This window comes from Artemia franciscana, chromosome 4, assembly GCF_032884065.1.
Source record: "Artemia franciscana chromosome 4, ASM3288406v1, whole genome shotgun sequence".
In the NCBI taxonomy this organism is placed as follows: Eukaryota; Metazoa; Arthropoda; class Branchiopoda; order Anostraca; family Artemiidae; genus Artemia; species Artemia franciscana.
The window spans coordinates 51,888,644-51,913,945 of record NC_088866.1 but is presented as its reverse complement, the minus strand read 5'-3'; the positions used below and the strand labels follow the sequence as shown (position 1 = coordinate 51,913,945).

General features: G+C 33.2%; 1 protein-coding gene across 2 annotated transcripts in view; it reads left to right on the top strand.

Moving 5' to 3' along the window:
- LOC136026566 (WD and tetratricopeptide repeats protein 1-like) overlaps positions 1-25,302 on the top strand; it is a 54,566-nt gene that overhangs the window by 15,661 nt on the left and 13,603 nt on the right. The window contains exons 6-11 of one of the 2 annotated variants that reach the window (XM_065703258.1): positions 1,465-1,564; positions 7,112-7,362; positions 9,463-9,590; positions 13,494-13,738; positions 21,909-22,107; positions 24,727-24,919. In XM_065703258.1, coding sequence (XP_065559330.1) covers positions 1,465-1,564; positions 7,112-7,362; positions 9,463-9,590; positions 13,494-13,738; positions 21,909-22,107; positions 24,727-24,919 — 1,116 coding nt within the window. Of the gene's footprint in view, positions 1-1,464; positions 1,565-7,111; positions 7,363-9,462; positions 9,591-13,493; positions 13,739-21,908; positions 22,108-24,726; positions 24,978-25,302 lie in introns of both variants that reach the window. The other variant, XM_065703259.1, reaches the window with a different exon arrangement.

Here is a 25,302-nt window from a genome sequence, read left to right as displayed (position 1 = left end):
GACTGCAAGTTACAAGGTTTGACCATTGTTCACTTATAGTAATGGCTATTGGAAAATATTCGGACGTTTTCAGGGGGACTTTTTCGCGTTGGGAGGGGGGGTGGTTGTGTTGGAGGGATGGGATTACGTGGGAGGATCTTTTCATGGAGGAATTTATCATGAGGGAAGAGAATTTCCATGATGAGCGCAGGATTTTCTAGCATTATTTAAAAAAGAAACAATGAGAAAATAAATAAAAAAAGTTTTTTTCAACTGGAAGTAAGGAGCAGCACTAAAACTTAAAACGAGCTGAAATTATTACGTATATAAGGGCTTTCTTCTCCTCTTCAATACCTCACTCTTTATACCAAAGTATTCTTAGTAATTTCAACTTTTATTCTACGGCCTTTGTGATTCAGGGGTCATTCTTAAACAATTGGGACGAAATTCAAGCTTTAGTGTAAAGAGCGAGATATTGACGAGGGTGTGAACCTCCTCATATACGTAATAAAAGTGTACAAATATAGAAGTTTGGTACGTAAATTAATTCGTAAGTTACATATATTTATTACTAATAAAAACGTTCGTAAAAAAATAGAAAGTTCTAATTGCATTTTTAAGTAGCCAAAAATTGGAGGGCAAATAAGCTTCCTCCCACCTTTTTTTTTATATCAAAATCGTCCGATCAAAACTATGAGAAACCATTAAGCCAAACAAAATTAATATGCAAATTTTGTTTTAATTATTCATGTACGGTGTGCCAAAATCAAAACATACATTAATTTAAAAACGTTCTGAAATTATAAGAAAAAAACAAGTTTTTTCAACTGAAATTAAAGAGCGACATTAAAACTTCAAACGAATAGAAATTATTCCGTATATAAAAGGGGCTGTCCCTCCTCAACGTCCCGCTCTTTACACTAAAGTTTCTTATTGCTTTAAAAAGTAGAACTGTGACACAGTCAAAATTTAGCGTAAAGAGCAAAACGTTGAGGAGGGGACAGCTCCTTTCATATTCGGAATAATTTCTGTTCGTTTTAAGTTTTAATGTCACCCTTACGTTCAATTGAAAAAACTTGTTTTTGTATTTAATTATCTCAAGAGCTAACAGAAGATTGTCATTAACAATTTTAATAGCTGAAACATGCCTACCATAGGTCTATAAAAGTACATACTGTCTATTCAAGAGTAAGCTTCAACACACCGTCGGTGCTTTGAGCTTGAATATACAAAATTTATATTGTTGTACATACTTCTCCTACCATTGAGCGTGATCACGGAATACCCCTAGACTAAAAATATCTTTGGTCTCACCAATCGACATGGCAAGGATAAAAGTAGCATTTAATGAAACCTAAGCTTAAAATATGAAACGTTGGATAACAGAACTGTATTAGGGACTGCCTCTGCCTCTTTATTAAGCATCATAGTTTATAAATATAATTCATATAATTAATTAGTTTAACTTTGAATTATCCTTTTCAGGCTCTTGACAGGGCTCGTATTGGTCGACCACTGATCAATAGAGAATCATCTGAAAACAAGGATTTGCTACCTGATGGCTGTGTTAATTACTTTATTCCTGGTACGTAGAGTATGTTTTACCTTTTCATTTTCTCGGTACTTCATTACCTTAGTACTTATTATCTTAGCTATTTATGTGTACATTTCATGTACCCTCCAATTTTCTATTCTATCAGAGAGCTTTAGGGGATAGCATTAAATACCGGGTCCCATTCACCATTTGAAATTTTCAACTTAGACGGAAGTTTAGCAGGGGGTATCATATAGATTATTTTGATGGACTTTGTCTGTAACCGGTTCAAACGAGTCTGGAGAATTAATGATAGTTAGAGTAGCGTGCAGACATAAAACTCTGCCGGTTAATAAATATAAAAGAAGATAAATATTAGAAGAAGTGCTAGAAATAACCCGTACCTAATACTTGAGATAAAGTGAACAAAACATAAGAGTTAATAAAGAGCAAAGGTTTTACTTTTAAAAGAATGATGGTTTTTGGTTTTAATCGTATCGTTTTAACAAGGAAATCAAAAGAGTTTTATAACATGTAATATATGTAAAATCTTCAATTGAGGAACTTGAAACTGGAGATAACTTCAATTGAGGAACTGGAGATAAGGAACTTGGAGATGCATAATCTTCGTACTAATAAAGAATTTTAAGATATTAAAATAACCTATCTACTAACTAATATTTGAGCAAACAAAATGTTCCAGAGTATTTAAATTATTACAGCGAGACTCATGTGACGCTGGAGAAACCAGAAAGTTTACATTATGAGATTGAAAAGGAACAATTTATTGTATTTGCATCTAAGCCAAGCTACCAACACCAGCCAAGCTCCCAACACCAACTACCCTTTCCAAAAACCTTTTCATGCCTCGTCTACCATCTTGTTTACACCTGGTACTTGTTGTTTAATATGAATCAATTCATACAAACAAAAACATATCCAAGGCTATACCAAAAAGAGATTCAATCCATGGTAAATAAACCATACATCCAATAACAAGAAATTCTTACATGTGCTAAGGAACTAGGCAACGGCTATGGGAGAGAATAGAATCGATAGATAGATAGATAGATAATTTTTTATTTGCAACAATTAAATAAATAAATATGGCAAACCAGTGCACTTGCCTGGTGGCATACTTAAGCACTGATAATGTTATAATGTTACATACATCACGAAGATAAAAACTAGCAGTGACAATGTTACATACATTAGCACTAACAAAATAAAAATAGATCAAGCCAAAGTAAATACGAGCCTACAGCATCAGCATAAATATACAAAAAAAAAAAAATTCCCCGCAACATATTAAACACAAATCACCTAATCATTTGTTACTTAATTAAATATTTGAAAACCCGTCATAACTTAAATATAAATCCGTCATACCTATAATCCTCGCACCCAATAATTTTGACAAATTTCAACTTTTGCGATTAGGTTTTGCCATTTTTAATAAATAGTAGTTCAAAATAGTAGTTCAGCATTTCTGAAAAAATTATTTTCATCACTGCGTCATTAAGTTTTTTTTTTTAATAATTTTAAAAACTCTCGCTTATTGCTACATTCTCGTATTGATATTGGAATTGAGTTCCAAATTTTTCACCCAGTATGACGGATGCTGTAAACCGCTCTTGACGTAGGACGAAATTCATATGAAAAATCTGAACGATGAGTGGTTGGATAGTTATGAAATTGGGAATTAGTTGAAAAAATACCAGAGAAATTAGAAGTTAAACTATTGTATAAATAATCATGAGAAATATTAGAAATAAAAATTGTATGAAGTTGATCCAAAGAATATATCCCTGAATTCCCATATAAGTATCTAACTGAAGATCCATGCTCAACATTAAAAAGAATTCTCATTGCTTTATTCTGGAGTATTTGGAGAGATTTAAATACAGATGGAAAAGTAGAAGCCCAAACAGAACTACAATAAAGAAAATATGGGTGGACAAAAAAATAATAAATTTCTTTTAGAATTCTTTTAGGAAAAAAATAACGAAGACGCGATAGAATACCAATATTTCGGGTAATTTTTAACGATTGTGTCTTCACATGTTTATGAAACGACAAATTTTCATCTAAAATAACACCAAGGTATTTAAACTGATCAACCCTTTTTAATTCAAGACCATTCAACAAAAGAGAGAATCCGTCTGAAATGACCGAACCAGTTCACGAAAACAACATATATTGGTATTTTTTCTCATTAAGAGCTAGTAAATTCCTTGAGTACCGAAAGTACCGTAAGTCATTAAGGTTTTTTTCAATATGTCCAAATTTGGCCTTAAACTGGAGCTCGATCGCCTCATAAATACCTTGGGTAATAGTGTCAAGAAAATCGGCCTTGAGTTTTGATCCTGACGAACTCCCTGAGTTCGTCACTGACTGAGCTCCCTAGTCTATTAAGCTCGTCTTCCACTCTTCCGAATTTCGTCTCCAATGCCATCACGAAGGTTTACAATTTCAGTCTACATCAAATTCACAGATTCGGCTAAATCACCATGTAAACCTTCACAATCCTCCGCACACAGCTTTATTGCACGCTGAACATTTTTCCTCCCATCTTTAAGCAACCCAACTCGTTTCACGTTGTAGGGCCAGATATTATCTGACGTCACGATTTTTTATCTCCTCCGTCTCATAGCAGCAAATATCGTAATTAATTTCATCGCCCTTGACAAGTATCACCCTTGTAATCTTGTACGGCCAAAGCTTGTAATATTTAAACTGGGTGAACGCTTGGCTACCCGCCTGCATAGCAACCGGGGAAAATGCCACTCTTAGTAGAAAGTGAACACACTACTTAATCCTCTCTATTTTTTATGAATAGCACGTATCTCGAAATTTGAAACCACTTGGAAAGCCACTAGAATGGAGGGTCAAATTTGTCTTTCAGTTTCGTGCTTTTAACTAATTAAATAAAAATAAACTAGTTTTTTTAACTGAAAGTAAGGAGCGACATTAAAACTTAAAACAAACAGAAATTACTCCGTATATGAAATGGGTTGTCCCCTCCGCACTCCCTCGCTCTTTACGCTAAAGCTTTTAAATGTTTTGAAAAGTAGAATTGTGGCAAAGAGTCAAACTTTCGCGTAAAGAGCGAGGGATTGCGGAGGGGATAACCCATTTCATATACGGAGTAATTTCTGTTCGTTTTAAGTTTTAATGTCGCTCCTTAGTTTCAGTTAAAAACACTAGTTTTTTTTAATTTAATTTCTGAACGTTTGTGAATTAATGCATGTTTGATTTTGGCTCTCCGCACATAAATTATTAAAATGAAATTTGTATATTAATTCTTTTTTTTGGCTAAATGGCTTTCTCTTAGTTTTGATCAGACGATTTTGAGAAATAAGGGGTGGGGAAGGAGGCCTAGTTGCCCTCCAATTTTTTGGTTATTTAAAAAGGCAACTAGAACTTTTAATTTTTAACGAACGTTTTTATTAGTAAAAAATATACGTAACTTAAGAATTAACTTACGTAACAAACTTTTATACTCTTATATTTTTATTATGTATACGAGGGGTTTTTTACCCTCGTTAATACTTCGCTCTTTACACTAAATCGTAAGTTTTGTCCCAATTCTTTGAGAATGACCCCTGAATCAGAAAGGCCGTAGAATAAATAGTTGAAATTACTAAAAATACTTTAGCATAAAGAGCAAGGTATTTATCTCCTCCTAAATACCCCGCTCTTTATGCTAAAGTATTTTTAAAACCCCTCATATGCGTAATAATCTCTGTTCGTTTTAAGTTTCAATGCTACTCCTTACTTTCAATTGAAAAAACGTTTTCATGTTTATTTTTTCATTGTACAATGATAGAAAATCCTGCGCCCTTTTCATTGAATTTTTCTTCCCCCATGACATATTCCTCCAAGGGAAGATCCTCCCACGTAGCCACCTCCCTCAACCCCACCCCCAAACCAAAAAAATCCCCCTGGAATTTCTGTACACTTCCCAATAACCATTACTGTATGTAAACACTGGTCAAAGTTTGCAACTTGCAGCCCCTCCCCCAGGGATTGTGGGGGAGTAAGTCATTCCTAAAGACATAGTTATTATGGTTTTCGACAATGCGGAACAAAATGGCTATCTCAAAATTTTGATCCCGTTGACTTTGAGAAAAAAATGAGCGTGGGAGGGGGCCTAGGTGCCCTCCAATTTTTTTGTCACTTAAAAAGGGCACTAGAACTTTTAATTTCCGTTAGAATGAGCCCTCTTGCCACATTCTAGGACCAATTGGTTGATACGATGACCCCTGGGAAGAAAAAAAAAACAAAAAAAAACAAACAAATAAACACGCACCCGTGATTTGTCTTCTGGCAAAAAATACGAAATTCCACAATTTTGTAGATATGAACTTGAAATTTTTGCTATAGGGTTCTCTAATACGCCGAATGCGATGATATGATTTTCGTTAAGATTCTATGACTTTTAGGGGGGTTTCCGCCTATTTTCAAAAATAAGGCAAATTTTCTCAGGCTCGTAACTTTTGATGACAAAAACTAAATTTGATGAAACTTATATATTTACAATCAGTATGGAAAACGATTCTTTTGATGTATCTTTTAGCATCAAAATTCCGCTTTTTAGAGTTTCGTTTACTATTGAGGCGGGTCGCTCCTTACTACGGTTCGACACCACTAACTGTTTGATTAATAGCAGTCTTAGAGTGAAATGTCCAATTTCTTGTTATGAAGCAAATAGCAATAGCATTATGGAAGCGAGCTTCTTTCGTTGAATGCTTGAGAAGTATTAAAAAACAAGTTCATGAAAAAACTTGCCAAACAGGTTTCTTAATAATCCAAACAGGCTATTTTTTTGTCTTCACTGATTGAAAGCTAGTTTAATACGGGGGAGTTACTTCCCAGTTCAAGTCGGTCGGAATAATTTTTGGTCTGCGTTGGCATGCCAAGGATGAGTTTCACAATCGTTGAAAACTTTTTGACTCACTGAATTCAACAAAACTCTACTTCTTGGACTTAGCACCGTTTTGCACCGAATCAATACTACTCTAAGTCAGTCTATAGTTTGACTTATTTCTGCTTTTTCTCTGAGATTGAATATCTTTGAATGATTTAAGTTTAAACACGATATAGCATGCCTTGCTTTCTGCTACATAGCTGATGGTTCAGGGAACAAGGAGGGGGGGGGGTTGGAATAGTCTAGAGGCTCATTAATACACCACGTCATGTATGCTTAAATATCTTACAGGATTCTGGCTTTTAAAACGTGCAATATGCCCACGTTTTACATGCATTTTCTTACTTTTTTACGGGCCAGACAAAAATATTGGGGTGGGATTGTTCAAATCCCACTAACCCAAATGATAGGGAAGATGTCCAGGGACAAATCTCTTTCCATCAATCTATATGAGTAAAGAGTAAAGCTGAGCTGACGTTTTACCTGACAATGTTGCTTCAAAGGCAATTTATTTGTGGCTGAATTGACCCTCAGACTGATATCTGCGTTAGCCTACTGCCCTGTAGGCTTCTGAGGTAGGTTCCAATCAACATCATGAGGTTCCAATATAGTTAAAATCTGTTTACAAATCACTACTTTTTCAAAATAATGAAAACAGTATTTTTCAGGTCATGTGTCATGTAGATTGCCTGAGTATAGAAAGCAAAACAGGAGTATTACGACCACTCACGTCGCTTTTGACTCGAGAGGTCAAAAACTACTTGTGAACCTAGGGAGTGAACAAATCTACCTCTATGATATTTTTGACCGGGTGCCTCCTGTTTATCTCTCTGTGGACAAGTTACAGGCGCCGAGAGCTTCTCAGAGTGGTATTAAAAGTAAAGGAATACCACCGGCTGTTAAGGTTATGAAGGAACAGGTTAGTACGTTTTTTCTTTGTCTTTTCTATTGTTTTCCAATGAATATGCTGGAAAAGAAGAATTCCGGTTAGAATTTACAGAGGTATAAACGGAGGTACTCGGTGTTTTCTTTTTTTTTTTTTTTTGATCGAGTACCTCCCGTTTATCTCTTTGTGGAGAAGTTACGGTCGCCAAGAGCTGGCATTAAAACTAGACATTTCACGTGTTGTGAAGATTATAAAGGAACAGGTTCGTGTTTATTTCTTGGTAATACTGAAACTGATTTTTTATGAAAGTGCTGAGAATGAAAAAAAGGAAAAAAGGGGGAATTTTATTGTCTTTTTTTTTAAAGACACTTGGTGATGACAAAAAAGTGAAAATGGTAATTTTGCAGGGATACTTTTGATAACGAAAATGACAAAAAACGAATGACAATTCTGGGAAATGTGTATTTTTTTAAGGCCAAGGGGCTGCCCACTGCGTTCTGCAAGTATACGAAATTGTGTGCCTCTAATGATGCCTCTAGTCCTTCCTCCTTGTCTTCAAGCGTCCACCGGTAACTGTGTTTTGTATGTATCCCTGAATTGTCTTTATCTTAAAAATCTTGTTTAGATATTAGATTTTTTAAATATTATAATTATGTTCTATGCGTTATTATGCAGTGTATGCTGATGATTTGAGGGTCCAAGATAGAAAGTTAAGCGAAATGGATGACTTTTTGGAGAATTTGAGGGCTCAGGATGCAAGAACAGGCTCGTGAAATAATATTAAGCCGCTTAAATTGGATAAAATGATGTTGAAGGGATGATGTTAGGTAACAAGAAGAGCCATCGAGTGGATAGATCACTGGGGAGTTACATTTCCCCCACTACCACCGATTTTTCTTTTTACAAGTTTCCTGCATTTTTTTTTTCTGGGGGACAGATTTTTAATCACCAATGCTGTTCACCAAGCGCGAGAACTGATCTGTTTATCAACAATCGTGGATCACTAATACTTTCCGCGAGAACCTGAATTTTTGCTATTGTTGTAAAAAGGGAATATTGTAAAATATTGCCGAATAGTAAAACATTGTATTACCATTTTCTATTAGAATTGTTTTATTCTGAGATTTTTTACTGTTTGATCAAAGTTTCAGTTATATATAAATAAACTGGTCGGGGTGGGTAGTGGAGTGGATAATTTAAAAAAGTACCCTCTCATGTCGGTCTTTAGCAAGAGATCAAGCTTGCAAACTGTTTCGTCCATACTAAAATTGTAAGAACCAAGAAAATTGTTTGCCTTGAAATTTCCTAATTAGCTGAACCAACAAGCTTGAAAAAGTAACGATTTCGATTGTTGGTCGATTTCATCCACAGAGTTGATCAACTGTTTGGTTGTTGGAGCTTCGTTGTCGATCAGCTATGTCTCACCAGGACAAATTGTTGACCAACAATGTTGATCAGCAACGTCACCAGAAAAGGCATTTAGACTCTACAAGCAGAGGTGGTTTGTGGGGGGACAGAGCACTTGCCCAGGGTGGAGAAATTTTAGGGGTGCAAAATTTCAAGTCAATAATCTAACAGTTATAATCATTTTGTAATTTTGAAAATCTGTTTTTATCAAAATAAAGTAAAGGGTGCAGTTGGCATTAAGTATAAGCAAATTGAATTTGAAGTTTTCATTTTTCCCCTTTCTTCGGTTCCATTCCTTGAAAATAAAAGTAAGCAGACCGAATTTAATTAATTTTATGTTTTTTATGATATTCTGCATTCCAACCTGTTTGCATTTTACGGGCTGTCGAGATAATTAAAAATTATATATGAAAGAATTATATATGCAATTTTGTTAATAAATGGAAAATTTTGGGGGCCTGAAAATTTTCGGAAGACAGAGAGGAGGGTGTTAATCAAGGTTTTGCCCTGGGTGAAAGAGAGGCCACAATCGCTACCTTTTAAAAGTGGTTTGCTCTAAAAAAAATAATGAAGTGCTGTCAAGAGTCAATTACAACTTAATTAAATTAAAACTTATCACAATAGTTTAACTTATTAAAAACAACTAAAATTTAAAAATCGGCGAATGTTAAGAGTGTACTTGGTTGCTTCTGAGAAACAAAACTAGCAAATATCTCTTGCTTTTAGGCAAACACAGCATTTGAGAAAGGAAAATACAATTTGGCTGTTGATTTATACAACTTAGCCATAAGCAAGTGTCCGAATTCCGCTTTGCTACTGTCAAATAAAGCTGCGGCGCTAATGAAGAGGAAATGGTATCTGGACTGTTTATTTATTCTTTTCTTCCATCTCTTATTCTTTCCTTTTTTCTTCTTTTCTTATTACCTGTCCTCTCATATGTCTTTTTAAATTTGATGTCGTGCGTACAGTACATACATATATCGTACGTATAGGTAACTGGGTCTTCTCCAATGGTTTGTCATGTAGGGTGTAAAACATGTAACGTCAGAGTCTTCGCAGTAGCGTTCGTAAAGTAGAGCTGTATTTGCTCATTTGTATTTATATTAATTTTTTACTATATTACTTATTTTATATCATTTATATTTTGCAATAGTATTGTTAATTGTATTTTCAACTATTTATATTATTACATTTATTTGTATTATTGTTTATGCTTTTTATTTATACTATTTTTATTTATTGAAGAATCCTTTTCGTTAAGGGTCTCTTCTCTTCAATCATAGTAATATCTGTTATTTTGAAGTTTGACTTGATTATTCATTTTAATTGTGGGTTTCATGTCTGCACTCATAACAATTTCATTTTAGTTTTAGATTATTATTCATTTTAATTTTATTTCTTCACTCATACTAGTTTTTGTTCGTTGTAAGTTCATTGTAAGTAACAATAAAAACACACGTCACATATGAGTAGGTTTTTTTTATAGTATTTATTTATACATTCAAATTTATTTCAAAAACAGTTTATTTATTTCAAAAACTTAGTATTTATTTCCAACAGCAGTTCCAATGACAGAACAATGGACATAATTTGCTCTTTTAGTTCAAGATAATACATTCAATTATCTTCCTCTTTTACATAAAACGATTTTTTCTAAATAAAAGGAAAGTCGGAGGATTTCTTTAGTTTTTTTAAGCGAAATAGTTTTTTTCAATAGTTCTTGTTTTAGTCCTGGTCTTCCTATAGAGCGTATTGTAAGATACTTTTCATTTCAGTTTCCTTTAGTCTTGTTATAGTAATATGCTATTTTGAGCATATATGTTGTTGGGGTTCACTTTGCAGATCGAATTCCATAAGATGATCCTCTGAAAAAAGATAATAGAGGAGCCAAAGTACTTTACCAAGACAAATGAGACAACGTTAAGCTAATCTTCGCTCACAAGAGCTATTTTGTAGATGGCTATCCTCAAACTACTTTGAAATGAACCGTCATACATGGATAAAAAAAGGAAGAACAAGAACGTTGCAAAATGTGTCAAGACTTTGCGGAACGAAATACAGGCGAAATAGAATATAAGCTTTTAAAATAATCATTTCTTGCCAAAAAAATCAAAGTCAAAGTGGAGAATATTGACAATGTTGTATTGAATTGTTGACAATGGCAATCGCTGTATTGATCAAGCGGCTACGCTATTCAAACTAGAAACGTTAAATTTACTGAAGTAACACTGAGATTGTCAGGATAAAGATATGCTGTTCAAATTAAAAAAAAGTCACTGATTAAAGGAAATTCAGAAAACTGCTTGGAATAATATCATCATAGGATTAAGAGAAGCTGGAAGTCGTTTCTTTTGATTTTGATAGTTTAATTTTAATTAAAATATTTTTTTTCAAACTAATTCAGATTAATTTGAATTTAATTTGAAAAAGTTTTTTTTCAATTAAATCAAATAGTTAAATCGTTTTTAATAAAAATTAGACCAAGTTTAATTTGTAATAAGCACGCTTTAGCTCGTTTGTTCTCAGTACTTGCACTCACGGGTTTATACTAAATTTCCTTATCATGGTATTGGCTTATAAACACAGACAAGTTTCGTAGTCGTTCATGCCTATATACTCAAAGTTCCTAACGGGCTTCCTTTGTATATACGAAACACGTTTGTTTCGAAAAAGTACCACGTTGACGACCCTCTTTTATTTATCCCTGAGTTAAGGAAACTGTCGATTGACTTTTCCCTTCGAGGTTTCAGTGACAATATTTGTATCTTATTGTATTATATCCTTCTTCTTGTATTTTTAAACTTAATTTGAGTTTATTTTACTATTTCAGCGCTCGGCTATTATTTTTTGTTTTTTTAGCTGGTTTACGTTAAATTATTATTGTTATTATTAGTTAGTTAATCAGAAGAAAAAGTGATTCAATTTTTTTTTGCTTTGGATGAATTGATAGCTATTTATTGCTACTAAAATCTCTGTAGGTCTTGGCAAAAAAAAAAAAAAAACGCTTAGAAGAATAATAAAGACACACATAACAGTAGCAATAGTTTATAAAAATGAGAGTAACACGTAACACATGGCAGTAAAACAATAACACATAGCAATAATAATAGCAAAACAAAAACAAATGTAATAGGACATATAGTACCATCATGACCACACAACAAAATAGCACATAATACTCGCTCACAGAATAATAATAATGACAATATAAATAATATTAACAATTCGCAACTTTAATAACCTTAAACTATCACAAATTATCAGAAAGTTAGTATTTGGCATGTCCAATTGGACAAATATAGCCCACCTTTTAGAATCATCAAAATTTCTATTTTTAAAATCTTCTCAAGCCAATTAATCCTGCAAAATACGTGAAGAACACATTTTACTTTCAATACATATTACTCAATTTATTTTTCAGTGATACATATATCAATATATATATATATATATATATATATATATATATATATATATATATATATATATATATATATATATATATATATATATACATATATATATATATATATATATATATATATATATATATATATATATATATATATATATGTGTGTGTGTGTGTATATATATATGTATTTTTATTTTAAAGCTTGGACTTGGTTTCAGCTCAATAAAAAGCCTCATATTTTACTCAGGATGGAAGCCTCCACAGTTTTCTCTATAAAACCTCCTACCACAATATTTAAGTCTCTGAAAGTAGTCTCCAAAATAACTGGCAGCAGTGGTATACACCTTCAAAAAGTTTTTTCCTTGTATTCATCATACTTTGCCAATTACTCCATGTTCCAGTCCATTTTTCCCCTCCTAACCCCATAATATTCTTCGAAATCGTCAGCTGACTGAAATTAGATACCCCAAGAGGTTGAAAGCCTTAATTGTATATTATTAATTGTATATTATTGTATTTCTTTTCTTGTTTTAATTTTTAAACTTGATTTCAGCTCATTGAATTGCTTCTCATTTTATTCAGGTTGGGTGATGTTTATGATGCTTTAGGGGCTTGTTTCTAAGTAATTGAGAAGAATCGATTTTTTTATTCTGTATACCATTGTATATCATATGGCGTTTGTATATTATTTTATTGTTTTTTTTTCTTTTCTTTCTATTTATATTTAAATTTTAGACTTAATTTCAGCTCATTGAATAGCTTCTTATTTTATTCACGAAGGGTGATGTATATGATGCTTTGGGGGCTTGTTTATTAGCAATCGAGCTGGATCCAGATTACATGAAAGCCTGTTATTGTTTGGTCTTTATTTTTTTAAGGCCAAAATTGTTATTTTTGGGATGATGTGCTTTAATTTTTTGGACTTAATTTTAGCTCATAGAATAAATTCTTATTTTATTCAGGATGGGTGACGTATATGATGCTTTGGGGGCATGTTTATGAGCAATTGTGATGGATTGATTTTTCTATTCTGTATACCATTGTATATCATATGGCGTTTGTATATCATTTTATTGTTTTTTCTTTTCTTTTCTTTCCATTCATATTTAAATTTTTAGACTTAATTTCAGCTCATTGAATAGCTTCTTATTTTATTCAGGATGGGTGATGTATATAATGCTTTGGGGGCCTGTTTATCAGCAATTTAGCTGGATCCAGATTACATGAAAGCCTGTTATTGTTTGGTGTTTATGTTTTTAAGGCCAAAATTGTTATTTTTGGGATGATGTGCTTTAGTTTTTGGACTTAATTTTGGCTCATTGAGTAAATTCTTATTTTATTCAGGATGGGTGATGTATATGATGCTTTGCGGGCTTGTTTATCAGCAATTGAGTTGGATCCAGATTACATGAAAGCCTATTATCGTTTGGCCCGTTGTCTTTTGGATTTGAAGAGACCTAAAGAGGCCGAAAAAGTTGTGATAATTTTTGAGGAGAAATTTCCAGATGAAGTGGAACAAGGCTGGTTCAAACTACTTAAAACAGATTTGAAAGCTGTATTGGAAAGTTTGACGGCCATCGAAAATAATGGTAAGGCACGGACGTGAAGAAAATTCACGTGTCTCGTTTATGTTATTTTTTTTTTGTTCGTTTCATTGTATGTCTTTCATACTAAAAAAACAAAAAAACAAAGGTAATGAAAAATTTAGGTTGAAAGTAAAGCTGTATATATACGTAATTTTTTCTATGTTTGGTAGGGGTTGGGGCTATAAAGTTGGTAAACTCAGTAATTCTTTAGGTTTAGCCTGAGAATATGAATTGGCTAGTTGATTCAAGTTTAGATCAAAGAGTATATGTAACTTTAAGAGTAAAAACCGGCTCTAGTTCCGGCAAAAAATCAGCAGCGCTATCTAGCGTTTGCCGTATCTTGACATTCTTTCAAACTTCGCAATTCTATTTTTTTTCTTTTAAAACTAAGATCAGGCACTTATTACTACACTAATTTTTCTAGCGTGACTCCTGAATCAAACTAGAGAAACAAGGTATTAGAGTTCTTGTGTATTCTGATGAGGGGTGGGAGGAGGGAGAAGTGAAGTAGAAGCCGAACGTTATACGAGCATTCAAGTCAAAATGACCTGACTATGCTTGGGTTTAAAGTTGGCATTGTAATGACTAAGAATGGCTCCTTAATCACAAAGACTATCTACCTAGAATAATAGCCTCTTTTAAAAGTTAAAAAGAAACTTTAGCGTAAGAGCGAGCTACTGAGGAGAGGCAACCCATCTTTTATACGTAATTAAATGAAAAAAAAAACAAGTTATTTAACTAAAAGTAAGGAGCGATATTAAAAATTAAAACGAACAGAAATTACTTCTTATATGAAAGGGGCTGCTCCCTCATCAACGCCCCGCTCTTTAAGCTAAAGTTTGACTCTTTCTCTCAACTTCACTTTTTAAACAGTAAAAACCTTTAGCGTAAAGAGCAGGGCGTTCAAGAGGAACATTTTTCTGTACTTTTCTCAGATAAATTTATTAAATGTCTGAAAGGGATTATTTACATAAATTAGATTATTAATATTATTAATATGAATAAATTAGTATTAATAAATAAAGATTATTAATAAATTAGTCGTCATTTCTTGATTGCTTTTGAATGTTTTGCATTGTTTCCAAATTTGTCGGTATATGCATTTCTGATGACAGTGCAATAATGCAACATCGAAATTCCCACCTCTGGCGTATTCACTCTTGTAGACATAAATTAAACGGGTTACTGGGAACAGCGGAAAGTATAAGACAAACACTATTACACAGCGTGGTGGCGAGGCAGACCCTTGTCTGTGGTGCTTAGCTTTCTAATATTAGACAACACACAGAGAAGACTAAAAAAAAATTAGTCTTAGAGAAGAACAAAAAGTTTAACGTAATAAACATAAACAAAATAATTAACAGTTCGTTTTAAAAACACAATAAAAGTAAAAAAAAAATATTCTCGAGAATCAATGAGCGTAAGCAAAGGAGACGGATGTAAAATCGAATGGGCTATACATAACTTGGATTAATTTGTTATAAATTTAATGTAAAGCCTAGTTCGTTTTGCACCCCTCGTTTTCATGGATTCTCAGGAAAAGAATGTTTCTGCTTTTTAGTCCATTTTGAAAACGAGTTTATATTTTATTTTTTTATTCATTGTTGCAATGTTATTACACTAAAAAAACCTTAAAAAAAAATGTCAAACTCTACATAGTATTGGTGATTTTTCTGACACCCACACTAGTTTACACTCTTAATAAATACCTATACTCTGTGGCTTAGGTCACCGAGTCAAAATTAAAACTTAAGTGGCAGTATTGACTATGCAGAAGTAAGAATTTCAAAATCACCAATGCGTGCACTTGAAACGTCTTTGATTCAATAGAATGTAATGTAATTTCGAAAAAAAATTGTTGGTTTTATACCTTTATTTCTGGTGACCACTATTTAGTACACTGATAACCACTGTTTTCGCAAAACTTAAAACTAAATGACAGCCTTATATATATTAGTTGTATATAGCATTAGTTGAGATAATGTTATTAATATAGCATTAGTTAAGATATTATTTAAGATAAATAAAAGGTGAGAGAAACAGGAGAATTGTATAAAATACATAAAACAAAACAAAGAACATATCTTGAGATTTTCGAAAAGGAAAATCCTGTTTCTTTCGCAAATTGTTATTATGCCAGTTAACCTTTGGATAATAATTTGCATCAATTGGAACATTATTCGAGATATGCAGCAGCCTTTGTTCGGCTTCGCTGAGTAAAATCTTGCGAGAACAACACTTGGGTTTTGTTTCCTCACTCCAATTAACCGTTGAAGTTGTTAATCTGTAAGGATCTTAAAATAAATACTAGGTACACCAACACGCAGCAGTTGCAAACCCCTCCATAAGAACTAGCAAAAGTTGCAGGCCCGAGTATTTATGCTGCTTCATTTTTGCAAGACTTTTGGGAACAACCCCAAAAATTCAGGGATAGTGGAAGCAATGAACAGAACACAACTGATGAGTCAAAAGTAATGAAAGAGAGGTGGTACCAAACTCTGAGCTGCCATATTTGACAACATTGTCTATATAGAAAGTGAAATTTTCGACATCGCCAGTGCCGAATGCACTTCGCAATGTACTTGATCCTGACATTTAGTAATTAAGTTTACTTTAAGTAAGTAAAACTAACTTTATGTAAGCTCAAAGCCGTGTTTTTACTAGCTAGGATCCGGAATATTTATGTTACAAAACTTTCAATAATACCTCAATCTGGAATCTGAACAAGAATGGTCTAGCATAATTACAGTAATCTGACATAGAGAATTCCAAGTCTAACCTTCATATTGCAATTTCCTACCTATCACGTTTGTTCGCTTTAATTAATGCTACACAGTCTTGGACTAAATGTCATAGAATTTGATATTCTTGAAAATTGTAGCAAAAACAAGAGATCATTGTTCTCTAAAATGGTTTTGCTTAGTTAAAAAAAAAGTAATTTAAATCACTAGGAGACCGAGGTACGCTCGGTGAAAAGAATGACAGCTTTTTTAATCTTTTTAAACAGCTTTTTTAAAACTTTTTTAAATCTTTTAAACAGCTTTTTATGGCACTTGGTATTAACCAAGTGACATATAGCGATCGCAAATTCTGTTGGTCTGTCTGTCCCGGTTTTGCTATTTTAGGCACTTCCAGGTAAGCAAGGATGATGAAATTTGGCAGGCGTATCAGGAACCAGACCAAATTAAATTAGAAATTGTCGTTTCGCCGATTCGATCATCTGGGGGGAATGGGGGGGATGGTTAAATCAGAAAAATTAGAAAAAAGGAGGTATTTTCAACTTACGAACGGGTGATCGGATCTTAATGAAATCTGATTTTGGGAAGGATATTATGTTTCAGAGCTCTTATTTTAAATCCCGACCGGATCAGATGACATTGGGGGGAGTTGGGGTGGGGAAACCTAAAATCTTGGAAAACGCTTCGAGCCGAGGGATCGGGATGAAAGTTGGTGTGAAAAATAAACACAAGTCCTAAATACGTGATTGACACGACCGGAACGGATCCGTTCTCTTTTGAGGAATTGAGGGGGGAGGGTTAATTCTGAAAAATTAGAAAAAATGAGGTATTTTTAACTTACGAAGGACTAATCAGATCTTAATGAAATTTGATGTTTGGAAGGAAATCGTGTCTCATAGCTCTTATTTTAAATCACGACCGGACCCAGTGACATTGGGGGGGGGACCTAAAATTTTGGAAAACACTTAGAGTGGAGGGATCGGGATGAAACTTGGTGGGAAAAATAAGTACAAGTCCTAGATACGTGATTGGCATAACCGGAACGGATCCGCTCTATTTGGGGGAGTTGGGGGGAAGGGTTAATTCTAAAATATTAAAAAAATGAGTTATTTATAACTTACGAAGAAATGATCGGATCTTTGTGAAATTTCATATTTAGAAGGACCTCGTAACTCAGATCTCTTATTTTAAATCCCAATTAAATTAGAAATTGTCGTTTCGCCGATTCGATCATCTGAGGGGAATGGGGGGATGGTTAAATCAGAAAAATTAGAAAAAAGGAGGTATTTTAAAACTTACGAACGGGTGATCGGATCTTAATGAAATCTGATTTTGGGAAGGATATTATGTTTCAGAGCTCTTATTTTAAATCCCGACCGGATCAGGTGACATTGGGGGGAGTTGGAGTGGGGAAACCTAAAATCTTGGAAAACGCTTCGAGCCGAGGGATCGGGATGAAAGTTGGTGTGAAAAATAAACACAAGTCCTAAATACGTGATTGACACGACCGGAACGGATCCGCTCTCTTTTGGGGAATTGAGGGGGGAGGGTTAATTCTGAAAAATTAGAAAAAATGAGGTATTTTTAACTTACGAAGGACTAATCAGATCTTAATGAAATTTGATGTTTGGAAGGAAATCGTGTCTCATAGCTCTTATTTTAAATTACGACCGGAACCGGTGACATTGGGGGGATTTGGGGGGGGGCGACCTAACATTTTGGAAAACACTTAGAGTGGAGGGATCGGGATGAAACTTGGTGGGAAAAATAAGTACAAGTCCTAGGTACGTGATTGGCATAACCGGAACGGATCCGCTCTATTTGGGGGAGTTGGGGGGAAGGGTTAATTCTAAAATATTAAAAAAATGAGGTATTTATAACTTACGAAGAAATGATCGGATCTTTGTGAAATTTCATATTTAGAAGGACCTCGTAACTCAGATCTCTTATTTTAAATCCCAACCGGATCCAGTGTCGTTGGGGGGGGGGACCGGAAATTTTGGAAAATGCTTAAAGCGGAGAGATCAGGAAAAACTTGGTGAGAAAAATAAGCAAAATTCCAAGATAAATGAATGACATAACTTGAAGGATACTTATCCTTCAAGCTTGAAGGATATCCTTCAAGCTTCATAACTTGAATATTTAGAAGGATCTTGTGCTTTAGAACTCTCATTTTAAATCCTGACCAGATCCAGTGACATAGGGCGTGGGAGTTGCAGGGGGAAACCGGAAATCTTGGAAACCTAAAATCTTGGAAAACGCTTAGAGTGGAGAGATCGGGATGAAACTCTATGGAAAGAATAAGCACAAGTTATAGATACGTGATTGATATAATTGGAACGGATTCGTTCTCTTTGGGGGAACTGCGGGTTGTTAATTTGGAAAAATTAGAAAATCTGAGGTATTTTTAACTTAAGAACGGGTCACCAGATCTTAATGAAATTTGATATTTAGAAGGAATTCATGTATCAGAGATCTCATTTCAAATCCCGAACAGATCTGTTGAGATTGGGGGAGTTGGAGGGGGAAATTGGAAATCTCGGAAAACGCTTATAAATGTCGTAGATTTGTGATTGACGTAACTGGACTGGATCTGCTCTCTTTGGGGGAGTTAGGGGGGGATTCAGTGCTTTGGCGAGTTTGGTGCTTCTAGACGTACCAGGGCGATGAAAATTGGTAGGTGTCAGGGAGCTGCACAAATTGACTTGATAAAGTCGTTTTTCCTGATTCGACCATCTGGGGGGCTGAAGGGAGAGGAAAAATTAACAAAATTGAGGTATTTTTAACTTACGAGTGGGTGATAGGATCCTAATAGATTTTGGCATTTAGAAGGACCTCGTGACTCAGAGCTCTTATTTTTAATCCTTACCGGCAATAAGCCTCTGATTTTTCTTTTAAAACAATCTATGTATTCTTAAAATTTTGCTAGAGCTCATGCCATATGGGCTCTTGGGTCTTCCGACCTCGCTACAAGTGCCATATGAGCTCTTAGCTCTTGTTTTAAAGAATGACTGCAAATTATGTACTCAAGGCTTTCACGTTCCAAGGTGAAAAACTTTAGTCAGCTGATGGTTTTTGAAGAATATTATGGGGTTGGGAAGGGCAAATGAATTTAGTTAAAGTTGTGACCTATCAAGATCCTTCTTTTACACCAGAGAATGGTTCAATGCCAAGTTTCAGAAAAAAATATGTTACCGTTTTCGAGAAGACATTTTTATATACAATTACTGCTCCTTTAATCATTACGATACATTCATATATGTTAGTATGGTATATATATATATATATATATATATATATATATATATATATATATATATATATATATATATATATATATATATATATATATATATATATATATAATAATAATAATAATAATTTATTTATAACCCACAAAGTACATCAAACTGTGGAGTAAACACACAAAAAAAGAAAAAAACATAACAACATAGATAACATAGCAGCATAACAACATACAACATAAATAAATTACCTCCATTCAAAAAATGGCCAAAGAGGGTCAAAAACACCGATCATTTGCCGAGTTTTAAGACATATATCTTTAGATAAATGTTTCAGTCGCGAGGGCGCATCAACGATGTCAAATTTAGAGACGACTGTATGATTCCGATACCACCGAGGCAGACGCAGCAAATACTTGCAATACTTAAAATATCCTGAGCGTATTTTCTTTGTATCCTTCTTGCGAAGGAGGAAAGCAAAACCAGAAAGATAAAAAACAGCAGGGGCACAAAAACTAGAATAAAGACGGCATAGTCCATTTCGGTTATACCGAACACGATTTGGTGAAATTTTCGCGTATCCAACCCGCATACTTTTCAGCACGCTGGACGTAATAGCGGAGCAAGTAGACGAAAGTGACGTGGAAAAAGAGAGACCATATATATATATATATATACATATATATATATATATATATATATATATATATATATATATATATATATATATATATATATATATATATATATATATATATATATGTGGGAATAAGGAAATTAATAATAATTTTCTAATATTTCTCCCAAGCTGTCTCACTACAAAAAAATTAAGAACGACCAATAGATTTTGTTTTTCTAGTTACTTCACGGTGATAGATTTTAAATATTTTGTTGTTACTCATTCGGATTCAGTTGAAACGTTGAAGTGAATGAACACAGCAATTATGAAATTGATAAGTTTCATTCTCTTTTAAGCTTTGTTAAGTTTACTTATCTTGAATCACTAAGAAGTTTGATTTTCTTATACTTTCTCGATTAAGGTCTCAGTTAATGAAAAGTGATCGTTTTTTTTTTGTATTAGATTTTTCTGTCAAGTTCGAATCACGACAGAGTTGTTCCATTCTCAATGTTATGAAGAACATTTGGGATTGTTCTTCATAACATTATCACAGACTTGTACTTCATTCATCTGTTCTTAGAAACTAGGAAAAATTAGAAAATTAGAAATTAGAAAAATAATTTTGGCTTATCTGAAAAAAGGAAAAGGCCTCGGATCTGAAAGGGAGGATGAAAGGGATTTGCCTTTTTTTTTCTCGTTTCTCTTCTTTTTTAAATTTGAAATAAATCTAAATCTTTTTTAGCTTGTAAATATGTAATATTAAGCTGTCTTTTTCTTTTTTTTGTTTTCTTTTTTATTTACTGATTCTATAAAATTTTTGTAAAAATCTTTGTAAATATTTTTGTAAATTTTTTTTTGTAAACAATCAGATCCGGGTTTTATTGAAAGGGGTAAGTCATTACAAGGGCTTCAAATTATTATCCGCTCATTTCGAGTTTGTTTTCACAATCATTTGCTAAAATAAGTGGGTCAATTTAGCCCATAGTTAAAATAAAAATTAAATAATTAAAGTTGAATTTAAAATTAAATTTTAATTATTAAAATGAAAGAATGTAATTAAACCTAAAAATATTTTTTTTTCAGTCTCCGCGAAATTTGATGTGGGGCTGTTCGTTAGTAGCGTCAATGACAATTTAACGAGATTTTCTTGTCTCTTAGTTTCTTATTCTAATTTAAGGAAAAAAAAAACGGGGTGTTTACACAGTGCTTTTTACCAGACAAATGCTCAGAAAGTTCAGTTTTAAAAGCTCAGAAAATTAAGAAAGCTCATTATTAAATGAAAATATCAGATTTTGAAGGTAAATATGGAGAAAAGGAAATATTGTAAGATCAAATAAATTTTCAAGTAAATAAAAAAAATAAAGTTTTGTGTCAATATTAAAATGTTAAATGGGAAACAGTAATAAATTATCGTAAAATGAATCAAACTTAGTAAAACATTTCCTGGTTTAAATTGTAATTATTTTACTCCCTCCTATTCAATAATTATATTTATACTCCTAGTATAATTTTATTCCAATTGTTATAAACAATTTTATTATCTTTATATTTTATATTATTTAATTATTTAGGGCGTGCTCAATCAGGCTCAGGTTACGTAGAAATGAGCATTGAGGGAAACCATTATGAAATAATGGCCAGATTAAATACTGATAGAAACCTCTCACCGGCTGAAGTGTCTTGGAGAAAATCTGCCCATGATTACGAACGAAGATTCTGCGGGCATTGTAATACAACTACTGATATAAAAGAGGCTAATTTCTTTGGAGGGTAAGTCAGAATTTTTCGCTTGCATTATTAAACATTGATTTTATTGTATTATTATTTGGCTTTTAGGTTTCATTAGGCTATTAAATTATTATTGACTTTATCGCATTAGTTATTCATTTACATTATATTTGCAATCTATGTATGTTATTGGTTATATATATATATATATATATATATATATATATATATATATATATATATATATATATATATATATATACATATATATATATATATATATATATATATATATATATATATATATATATATATATATATATATATATATATATATATATATATATATATATATATATATATATATATATACTTATTGAGTAGAAGTGATTATTTTAAACTAGGTCTGTCTTGAAAATTTGCATTTCCTATTCACGAAAAAGATTGCACTGATTACTCTTTTGGCCTTCTAGGGGGAGACGCGGACCCCAAAAACCACCTCTTGGATCCGCCCCTCGACACCTTTCTTTTCATCCCTAAAAAGACTGGTCGTTATTTTCTTCTTCTAAAAAAAGCTGGCGAAGTTACGAATTTGTGGAATAGGCAACACAACCGAGATGGTACTCAGTACCATCTCTTAGGTTTATAGTTTTAAGATAAATATCTTAAATAAGATATTTATTTAAAAAAAAATCACTATCTAAATAAAGGGTCAAATTTGGACTTCGGAGTCGACAAATCATATGATTACACGATAACTGATAAAAATGTAAAAGCAACAACGAAAAAGAAAAATCAGAATTAATAATCATTTTTTAGTCAATAATTTAACAGTGAAAAATCAATTAAAAAGTTAAAAAGATAAAAACTAGTCGAACTAAACTAAACTTAAACAAATACAAATCAGAAAAAAATAAAATGAAAGGGACATTAAAAGGCGGGGGGACAAAATAAGCGAATAAATACAAAAAAGGAACGAAATATAAATATATATAAAAATTAAAAGGGATACTAAAAAGTGTCAATCATTTAGCTGCACAAAGTCAAGAGTGTCGGTTAGATTGATTCAAGTAATAGCTTATCTGAAAACTATGACGGAATGCTGTAGATGCTTCTCAGATATCAGACCAGTTAGTTGGTTTTAATTGTTTACAAGATGCGTTTTTTCGCTATTTTCGTTTAAGAATAAGTGATTGTACCTCATTATAAAGATTGTATGCATTCAACAGGCTTCAACAAAATAGGGAGATTTTTACACGTATTTCGTATATACACCTTGTTTTGTCTCAGGGATCGAGAATCGAGTTGGAACTTCCTGGAGTATGTATTTTTTAAGGGGGGGGGGGTAACGGACTTAGAATTTTGGGTAAGAAGATCTCTGGTTCTTCCAGGATAATAATCACTACTGCTTTTTTTTTCTTTTTTTATACCTCTTATTGATAAATCTTTGTATTAGTACGTATATTACGTAGTGCCAGGTGACTGAGCTTCGCTTGGTGAAAAGAAGAACAGTTTTTTTTATTTTATTTATTTTATTAGACAAACCTCTTTAATCTAGCTGCTAGTTGCAACTAGCAACCACTCTGGGATGAGACTTGTCTGAAGCGATCTTCTGTCACGTTCGTACTTTCTACGGAGCGTGTTCTTTGGTGTTCCTCGGGGACGGGTGCCTTCCGGTTGCCAGTGGAGGAGCATTTAGGAAGCTAATGATTTGGCATACGGAGGATATGTCCAAGGTATCGCCACCTTCCTTACCTCACAACGGAGGTGATGTCATTTTTTACGCGTTTTTTAATTTTTAGTTACTATGGGCCGTGGTTCGTCTTTTACCACGTTGCAGCTACGTCTAGTGTGCAATCCTCTTCACCTCTGTCCCGTCTATCTAGAGCCTATCATCCCAATAAAGGAAATCCTAAATCTTTTTTCCGTTTTTCTTGGAGTTTAATTGCTCGCCATTGCACCGAGTGTGCATTTAGTTCATTATGCACCAAGTCAGAACTTAACTAATTTTGTTCCGAATTAGGGCATGGTTTGTTCTAGCAATCTGGTAAGTCTTGTTTTAGCCATGTGCAAAATCTTTAGCATTTTTTTTTTTTGCTCATTGACTCGATGATCAATTTCTATCATCTTGACTAAGTTAAACATATTCCAACATCAAATTGAAAATTTGATGTTGGAATTCACCATGCTGTTATATTTTGTGAAAATATTTCGTTTAATTTTTTAATTACAGAGTTGAAATTTATTCATTATTTACAGAGTTGAAAAATTTTCAGTCGCCGGAATAATTTTGGGCTAAGCTTGTAATATGGGTGCTCTGGAGGGACAGCTCTCATATTATTGCAGAAAAAAAGTTTTTATTTGTAATGTAAGAGATAAAACTCTTATTGTTAATGTCACAAAAGGTAGAGAGGCAGGGAGGGTCATGAGGAGGGATTGGAAGATTTCCTGAGGGAGAGTACTTCAAACACATTCCGATATATCTATGAATATTCTCCCCATTCCATTGGAAAATATGGTGGCAGTAACAGGCTTTAATTTGATTAATTAATTAACTGAATTTCAATTAAAATTACAGTTAATACATATGTATTTTTTATTTATTCAATATTTACAGGGTTGAAAACTATTCTGTTATAATACTGTTCTTTCCCATTTCAGTGAAGGTCAGTACGTCATAGCTGGATCAGATGACGGCTCATTTTTCGTCTGGGATCATGAAACTACGAATATTGTCAAAATTCTTCGAGGTGACGAGTCCATTGTCAACTGTCTTCAACCGCACCCAACTACGTGTCTTTTGGCGACTAGTGGCATTGATTCTGTTGTTAGGCTGTGGAGTCCTCGACCAGAGGTTAGATTAGAAGACTCCTCCTTATCTTTCTTTGACGTATTTTTTGACGAATTTTGACGTAGGTTGAATGTTCATATTTTAAACTAATTTATCTGGTGTGTTCATATTAAAATGGAAAAAAAAAAAAAAAAAATCGCCAATGCAACAGCAGAAACACACAAAAAAAAGTAATTAATATAGATCAGTACTTGAACGAGGCCTTAACCCTACTCATCCATACAATCACATAGGTCAAACAGCATAGCCATACACAATCAACCATAAAGAATAATCTATAGACAGGCAGTCGTGTCGTAAGTAAGTATAAGTCGTCATTTACCAAATATGAAAAAAAAGACAAATAAATCAGAGGCAACAACCCAACACAAGGGCTCATCAGGAGA